At 57.0% G+C, this 8938-nt stretch overlaps 1 protein-coding gene across 1 annotated transcript; it reads right to left on the bottom strand.

Moving 5' to 3' along the window:
* Nucleotides 1-2958: 2958 nt before the first annotated feature.
* On the bottom strand, nt 2959-8647 carry ALG12 (ALG12 alpha-1,6-mannosyltransferase). The gene is made up of 9 exons (XM_049771605.1): nt 8431-8647; nt 8230-8362; nt 7250-7423; nt 6947-7141; nt 6253-6356; nt 4441-4664; nt 3630-3799; nt 3477-3552; nt 2959-3389 (listed from the first exon to the last, which is right to left on the bottom strand). Exons 1-9 carry the CDS (start codon nt 8602-8604, stop codon nt 3158-3160), a joined length of 1482 nt encoding a protein of 493 aa, XP_049627562.1. The 5' UTR covers nt 8605-8647; the 3' UTR covers nt 2959-3157.
* Between the last annotated feature and the right edge of the window lie 291 nt (nt 8648-8938).

The following is an 8938-nucleotide window of genomic DNA, read 5'->3' as shown; positions in this document are numbered from 1 at the left end:
ACGGCAGGGGTGGCGAACAAGTTAGACACAAAGAGCCAAAATTTTAAACTGAGAGCGCCACACAGTGCAGTGACCTACCAAAACAGATAAACACTCCCACAAAAGCATATAATTTTAACAATCTATTAAACACATATTGCATTTTGCCATTTTGAGTGAGGGTCAAAATCCTGCAGTGATGGTGAGGGTGTGCTGCGTCCTCCACACTAAGAACTAACGGCAAGATGTGACACAACATGTGACACACGGGTCCCGTCCCCCCCACCCCCGCTCGCTGGCCCATGCAGTTGTTTCAGAGGGATGGGAGACAGGAGCCTGGGGGCGGGACTACGCGCTCGGAGATCTCTCCTCAGGTCCCTCAGAAGGAGCAGAACAAAATCCAAACTTGGCAAAGAGCCACAGCAGACAAAATAAAAGGCAAAGAGCCGCATTCATTTTGGTTGGGAGTCGCATCATGCTGCTTGAGAGCCATGTGTTCGCCACCACTGCCATATGGGGTGGAGTTATTTCTGAGCATAGAGCCAGGAGGAACTCCTGTGTGCTGCCAGATGTGACACCCCCCAAAAAAAATTAATAATAAATGAATAAAATTTTTTTTAAAGATTTAAGAAGTTTTTGATAGGGTCAGGACTCCAGGAAACTGAGAACCTGTGTGTGGCTGGTTCTGGGCAAGGTGCCTACCAGTATGAACTTCCCCCCAAAAGGATAAGCCAGAGCCGACAGCCACCCCTGAACCCACACAGCTGCCCTTGGCCCCTGTGGCACCAAGGCCTGGCCTGGCCTGCCTTCATCTACCTTTGTCCAGAGGAAAAGCGGATATTTTTTGGGAAGGGGGGCACAGCTGGCAGTACTCAGGACTCTATCCTGGGTCTACACTTCAGAATCACTCTGAGCAGACATGGGGGACCATATTGGGTGCTGGGACTCAAACCTGTATCGGCTGCATGCAAGGCAAATGTCCTATCCACTGTACTGTCACTTTGGCTCCAAAAAGTGACTTTTCTTTCAGTGAAAAGATCCAGAACTGTCACCTTCCAGCTGGACATGAGCTCTTGAGAAACGATCAGAGCAGGAATCACAGCTGTTGGGTCCGGAATACCTCTGGGTACAAATCCTGTTGTCTTCTGATGGGCACTGGTTGTGTGTGCAGGTCTGGGTTCAGTCCCCATCACTGCATGACCTCCCTCGTCCCAGCACCACAAGAGTGACTCCCCAGGACCACTTAGATGTGTCCCCCCACTACAAAAACAAAAACAAGTTTTGATTTGAAGAGAAGGCAGAGAACAGAACATTGCAAACCAAAGTGCAGATCAGCTAGGTGGATATAATGTAATGATCGGACCCAGGAGAGGACAGAAGATACCAGAAAGCCTTGACAGGAGCCTGGGGTGGGGGAGGACTTGCAGGAAGGGGTGTCTGAGGTGCGAAGAAGGCTGATGTGCGGAGGAGTGGGCAGAGGGCAGACAGGCAGTGCCTACAGGTGTATGGATATATTTGCAAACCTTCCCCACCCCCACCAGTGGGAAAAGTTGGGAATAACAGAAACCCAAACCTGAGGGCGAAAATCGCAGAAAATCCAAGACAGTGGATTATCTGAAAGCCGAGGGGGAAACCCACTTGGGCCTCAGAGGTAATGATACTTGTAATCAAGCACCTGCCTGGAGTAGTAAGAAGTAGCTCCTGGATGCAAAGGGTTCACAGAACATCACTGCCAATGCAGATTTGTATTCCCAGTACAGCGCCCCAGGGACTGCAGTGAGTGCGAGTGTGCGTGCCCTCCCAGCAGCTGTTCTCCAGGGACACATGGGCTGAGCCGGCAGCACCGTCGTCCAGCCTTCCAGATGTGGCCTGCACTGCCCCATCTTGTCTCTTACCCTCTCTCGGGCTGAAGTGATGGCAAAGGTTACACGTTGGGCCATGGGGCTCAGCAGGGCTCCCACGCCTGGTGGCAGTGTTTCTGAGGCCATACTGCAGCCCTGCCACTGTTCACACACGCTCCCACCAGTGCCGGGTGCTCACTGGCTCACCGGGCTGTGCTCTAGTCACACACAGGACCTCCAAAAGTTCTTGTAGCATATGGACGGTACCTGGGGGTCACTTGGGGCCAGAGCACTAATACACTGGGGTAGGGCGTTTACCTTGTACAGGAGAGACCCACACTGGATCCCTGGAGCCCCCACTGGTCCCCCAGGTATGACCCCTGAGCATAGAGCCAGGAGTGATGCCTGAGCACCACCAGATGTGGCCCTAAAACAAACACAAAAACCAATCAGCCTCACGTTTGTCTGCAAGGCAGCTGCTGAGGCCCGTCCCACGGTCAGGATCGCATTTCCAGTCCCCTTGTTCGAGGGGGGCTATGGCTCTCCCCAAATGCTTCCCTGCCTTACCCAGATTGATGCCCCTTGTCAGGCTGGTGCACCCCGTACCAGCAGCCCCTCTGCCTGGTCCCCCTTGCTGCTCTACTGTAGCCCCATGTCAGTCTCCATCAGAAATTTATCTGGCAGGCATGAAGCCTCCCAGCAGAACATCCAGAGATTCGGGCAAATGTGAATCAGATGACTCAGGACTTGCGGCCCGGACAGTCTCGTTCTGGCCCCTTCTGCCAACAGCTCTGGGGGCAGTAGAGGGGTCTTGATGGCAAGTGTGGGTCCATCCCAGAAACAAGCAGCTGCTGGGGCCACGAGCAGACGGCTCCCTCATGTATGTCCCCCATGCACTGTCTGGGACCTGAGGTGCTGTGATGCCACCTCCTGGCATCGCCAGGAGAGCTGGCGGCCACCACCTGGTCCACACTATCCCAGACATTGGGCCCAAGACACAGATCCAGGGGGAATGAAAGAGCGACTGCCCATGGCTGGGAGGACAAGACCAGACTCCACAGACAGCCACCCCCAGCAGGGCCACCAGGGGTGTCCCAAAAGCAAAAAAAAAAAAAAATCCCCAAACCCAGCAGATAAGAAAACATGAAGATGTTTATTCTCACCCCCCTCCCACAGGGGTGCTCTTCTGCCAGGGTTGTAGCATACCCACTCAGGTGGGCACCAGGGGGCATCCCTCACCCCTTTGCCCCCCTAATCCTTCCCGTTAAAGCACCATGGCCAGACAGTGCTGGGCCCCGCTGGGGTCACCCCGAGTTCCCGGGGAGCTCCTGCTCCCCTCAGGAAGGCCTGAAGAGCCTTTCAAGAAGCACCAGCTTCTTCTGTAAGTTGATGTCGAAGGGAGGCAGTTTGGTGAGGTTCAGGGTCACCCCACTGGTCCCCAAGATGCTGGCCAGGACTCGGTGAGTGTCCTGGTACAGGGCTAGGTGCGCAGGGGCCGCTTCCATGAGAATGTGCGTGTAGCCTAGCATGTGGCCTGCGCCGGGCTGGACATCCTCTCTCTTGTCGTACCTGAAGGAGACAGGCTGCGTGCACACCCGGCCCCCCAGTCCCGACCTGCCATCCCACCCACCCTCCACCCTTGTTTCCTGGCCCTACCTCCAGCCGCTGTTGACTTCCAGAAACCGTGACACGCCCGTCTGTGCGGCTGCTGTATCGATGTGCAGGACGACATCTGGGGAGGACGCATGGTCCAGTCAGGACCACCTGCAGCCCTGTCGCCTGCCCCGACACCTCCCCAGGCTCCCATACCTGTCTGCAGGGGCACCAGGTCATGCAGCCTCTGCATGGCCACGCCGCCAGGGTAGTTGAAGTGAGACACGTACAGGGCTGTGGCCGAGTAGACGGCGTTCACGGCCAGGTGTGCGGCCACGAACAAGGCACTGGCTTTATACAGCCACGACTTCCTAGAGTTATTCAGCCTGGGGAAAGTGCAGGAAAGAGCCCTGGGACAGCGGCCACACTGGACAGAGAGAAGTGGCTACAGTCGCCTTCTCTGAACCCACTCCCTGTGCCCACTGAGGGCACAAGACTGAACTATAAAGCGGCTGAGGATAGGTCAGCGGTGAGATAGAGCCCGAGCAGGGCCTGGCTGCAGCCCACCTGTGGGCGTACCACCCCCCCCCCCCCAGTAGGATTGCATGCCCGGCACCCTAACAGTTCAGCCACTACTGCTTCTCAGGGCTGGAGGATGGAGATAGACAGACAGACACACGCTTCAGCCGCTACCCTGTTAGGGCTGGAGGATGGGGACACACACCCACCCTAACCTGCTGTCTCTGGGCCTAGAAGCCCACATATAGAGCCATGTGCTTGTGCCTGTTCTACTAAGAGGCACTTCCATCCCTTCACTGCAACCCCCAAACTACCACCCTGTCCCCAGTCCCACTTCTGCCTGTCTCACCTGGCCCATCACCAGGACACCCTGGGACCCTGTGCCTATCTATCTTGTACAGCTCAAATGTGTCCTCTCCTGCGACCGAGCCAGACCCCAGCGCCGGCTCATCCCTTGGCCACAAAGACCCCCCCAGCAGACCGCCCTGCCAGCACCCGCGAGAATTACACATAGGCACAGCCCCTGGCGGCCACAACGTTGAGCACCGGGAAGATGTAGATGATGAAGCGCAGCTCCTTATGTGGGAGCAGCGAGTACAGCGCCACAAAGCCCAGGGCAGCCAGCAGCAGCGGCCACATTCTTCGGTCCACAGCGCCCAGCGGCACAAAGAGCAGGCTGCAGCCCAGGCCCCGAGGCAGAGCCGAGTAGAAGTACCACAGCGCTGGGGAGGTCTGAGGGCTGGTCAAGGAGCCAGGGCCCCAGAGCTTCCAGTCCCCTGCACCCCACACATTCGCCATGCCTGCTAGCAGAGGGATGGGGGCCCTTGCCCTAGGAACATGGCCTCCGAGTCTCTGCCCCTTCCTGGGCATGTTTTCTTTTTGGTTTTTGGGCCATACCCAGTAGCACTCAGGGATTACTCCTGCCTCTGCACTCAGAAATTATTCCTGGAAGGGGCCGGAGTGATAGCACATCGGCAAGGCATTTGCCTTGCATGAGACCAACCTGGGATGAACCTGGGTTCGATCCCCAACATCCCATATGGTCTCCCGAGCCTGCCAGGAGTGACTTCTAAGCATAGAGCTAGGAGTAACCCCGAGTGCTGCCAGATGTGGCCCAAAAACCAAAAATAAATATAATTCTTCATTAAAAAATGGGGTTGGGGGGCTGGAGAGATAGCACAGCGGCGTTTGTCTTGCAAGCAGCAGATCCAGGACCCAAGGTGGTTGGTTCGAATCCCAGTGTCCCATATGGTCCCCCGTGCCTGCCAGGAGCTATTTCTGAGCAGACAGCCAGGAGTCACCCCTGAGCACCGCCGGGTGTGGCCCAAAAACCAAAAAAAAAAAAAAAAAAAAAGGGGGGGGGGTTGGGGAGCCGAGAGATAGCATGGAGGTAAGGCATTTGCCTTGCATGCAGAAGGACAGTGGTTCGAATCCCAGCATCCCATATGGTTCCCCCAAGCCCACTAGGAGCGATTTCTGAGCACTCCAGGAGTAACCAGAGTGCCGCCAGGTGTGACCCAAAAATAAAAATAAAATGTTTAAGGGGCCAGAGCTATAGCACAGTGGTAAGGCATTTGCTTTGCACACAGCCAACACAAGACGGACCCTGGTTCAAATCTCGGCATCCCATATGGTACCCTGAGCTGCCAGAAGTGGCTTCTAAGTGCAGAGCCAGGAGTAACCCCTGAACGCCACTGGATGTGACCCAAAAACCAAAAATAAGTTTAAGAAAAAGAAAAAAGTGAAATTATTCTTGGCAGTCTTGGGGACCCTATGGGATGCTAAGAATCGAACCCAGTTTGGCCGTGTACAAGGCAAATGCTCTACCTGCTATGTTATTGCTCCGGCCCCCTTCCTGAGCCTGTTTAAAGCCTCCACGGGGTGGAGAGGCAGCACAGTGAGGAAGGTGCTTACCCTGCACAAAGCCAACCCAGGTTAGATCCCAGCACCCCACTACGGCTCTGCCATAACAACACCGGGTGTGACCCCCCCCCACCAAACCACAAGTGAATAAATGCAGCCTGTGCAGGAAGGGAACTGGCAAGGCATGAGAATGGGTACAGGAACTGACACGTGGGCAGGGAGCGAGAGAGCGCCCGTTCAGGTCTCAGCCTCCCCTCAGCAGCCAGACACAGGTACTGCAGATAGCAGAGGCAGCTGCAGACCTGCACAACAGAGCAGCGGGACTCCTACAGTGGGCAGGAAGCGTGGAGGCAGGACCAGGCACTGTGGAGCAGCTGTGCATGTGACGGGGCTCCCGCTAACCCCTGGGCACATTAGCCTGGGAACTGCCCATCGTCCCTGGCATTGTGAAGGATACACCCCAGTTGGAGCTTTTGTTGAGGACTGTGTTGTACCAAAACACTGTCCCTTCCGGCCACAGAAGGTAACGCCAAAAGTAGGAGTCCACAGCGACAGTCAGAGCTGAGGGCACAGAGCAGGTGGTCAGGACAGAAGCTAAGTCCAGCCCTGCACACTTTTATTTTATCTTGTTTTCTTGTTTGTTTGCTTTTCTTGGGGGGGTCACACCCGGCAGTGCTCAGGGGTTCCTCCTGGCTCTATGCTCAGAAATCTCTCCTGGCAGGCTCGGGGACCATATAGATGCCGGGATTTGAACCACCGTCCTTCTGCATGAAAGGCAAGCGCCCTACCTCCATGCTATTTCTCTGACCCATTTTTTCCTTGGTTTTTGGGTAACACCCAGCGGCACTCAGGGGTTACTCCTGGCTCTGTGCTCAGAAGTCGCTCCTGGCAGGCTCAGGGGACCATATGGGATGCTGGGAATTTAACCAGAGTCTGTCCGAGGTTGGCCGTGTGCAAAGCAAACTCCCTACCGCTGTGGTATCGTTCCGGCCCCTAGCAGCCCTGCCCACGTAACCCTCACGTGTGGGTATGTACCCACGTGTGGTTGCTGCCACGTCAGGCACTCCCGGGCCGCCCTGTGCCCCACAGCCGGCCCCTGCTTCTCCCCCCTAAACACAGAGCAGGGCGTAGCCTGGGACACCAGCACTCACCCAGGGAGCAAATCCCAGCAGGCACGGCACTGCGCAGGGCCTGGGACACCGCCAGCCGCCTGGACAGCAACGGGAGCAGCAGCAGCAGCCCCAGGAACAGGCTGAGCTCGGCCCTGAACACCACGATGGCGAAGGCCGAGAACCAGATAAAGTGCGTCCAGCGGTGCTGCAGCCAGGCCACGAACGCCAGCAAGACTGCGAGACATACGATTAGGCTGGGTGGCCAGCCCCGGGTGCCGTCCTTGCGTCCCATGCCCCAGCCCCCGCCCCCCACCCCCACTGGGTCCCGACCCTGCTGCATACCTAGAGGCAGTGCCAGCACGTTGGGGAGTGTCCGCGTGCAGTAGAACATCAGGTGGAACTGAGTAGCTGTCATCCAGCAGAAGATGGCGGCCACGGTGGCCCCAAACTGCCGCCTCACTTCCCGCTGCAAGGCCCAGAGGCCGAGGAGCACGACGAGGCCCAGGACAGCCCGGACTGTGGGACAGGAAGGGGCACTGCAGTAAGTGCCGGTAGCAAGTGACACAGTAAGTGCATTGTTGTATGTGTCTCATGGTAAGTATACTGTAGTAAATGCCCCCTAGTAAGTGGCCTATAGTAAGTATACTTGTAGTACTTGTAGTAAATACACTGCAGCAAGTGTCCCATAGTAAGTACCTGTAGTAAGTGCCCTGTAGTACCTGCATCACTGTAATAAGTGTCCCATGGTAAGTGTGCTCCGTATAGTAAATGTCCTGCAGTAAGTAAGGTGGAGTAAGTATCCCGTATGAGTGGGCTATGCTAAGTATACTATAGTATGTGCTGTAGTAACATATTGTAGTACCTGTAACAAGTACGCTGCAACCAACCCAGGACGGACAGTGGTTCGATTCCCAGCATCCCATATGTTCTCCTGAGCCTGCTAGGGCCATTTTCTGAGGGCAGAGCCAGGAGTAACCCCTGAGTACACTGGATATGACCCAAAAACCCAATCAATCAATCAATCAATCAAGTACGCTGTAATGAGTCCCACTGTAAGTGTGCTGTAGTAAGTGTACTGTACTACTCTGGCTCAGAAATGGGCATTCTTAAAATGAGGGGCTCCTGGTAATGTCTGCTCATCAGTGACACAGGTCTAAAGTCCTGGGGGGCTGGGGGAGCGGGAGCCAAGGCCTCACATGCTCCCGCCCGGCAGCCGGGCAACACATCCCAGGTTGGGTTGAGAGAATCTGGGCAGAGCCACCACGAGGCACCCTCCAGGCCAGGTCACTCACGGCCAACCTTGCGGTGAGGATGCGACTCACCTACCAGCTGTGAGTAGAACTTGGACACCTCCAGCAGGGCCAGCAGGCAGACCACAGGGCTGGACAGTGCGGCCAGCAGCAAGGGGCCAAGGAAGGTGCGCGGCACCACGCCGGGAAAGTCGTGGTGGTCGTACTGCAGGGAGACGGGCGTGAGTCACGGGAGGCCGCGGGCAGCAGGGCCCACCCGGCGCGGCGCCTCACCTGCTCCACAGCCAGCCGGTGGTAGAGCAGGTCGTGAGCCGCCTGCAGGTTGAAGCTCTCCTCCACCTTGGTGTAGGGACAGGCGAGCAAGTGCACCGCGGCCGCGGCCACCAGCACCAGCAGTGGCCGCCGGCTCTCCGGCCTCTTCCCGGCCCTCCTGCGCTTGGAAGCCATGTCCTGGCGCCCCGCTGCACCCCACAGCAGACGGAGACTCGCGGGACTTCGGGAACGGGTAGAACTCGCGAATCTGGAATGGACGGAACGAGAGCTCAGAGGCCGCTCTGCCGGGGGTCCCGGGGGCTTGCGCACTCAGACTCGGCCTCTCCCACTGAGCGGAGCGCCAGAGGTCTGGGAGGGAGCAGGCTGACAGGAGGTGCTGGGGGGCCAAGGACAGGTCACTCAACGGCAGGTCTCGGGAGGGTCTGTCTGGATTCTTTCTGTTTCGCCTTGGGGTCACACCCTGCGGTGCGCGGGGTCCCTGGCTCTGCACTCGGGGTCGCTCTGGTGG

The sequence above is a fragment of the Suncus etruscus genome, chromosome 4, assembly GCF_024139225.1.
Source record: "Suncus etruscus isolate mSunEtr1 chromosome 4, mSunEtr1.pri.cur, whole genome shotgun sequence".
In the NCBI taxonomy this organism is placed as follows: Eukaryota; Metazoa; Chordata; class Mammalia; order Eulipotyphla; family Soricidae; genus Suncus; species Suncus etruscus.
The sequence above is the reverse complement of the archived record's forward strand: the minus strand, read 5'-3'. Positions and strand labels throughout refer to the sequence as shown.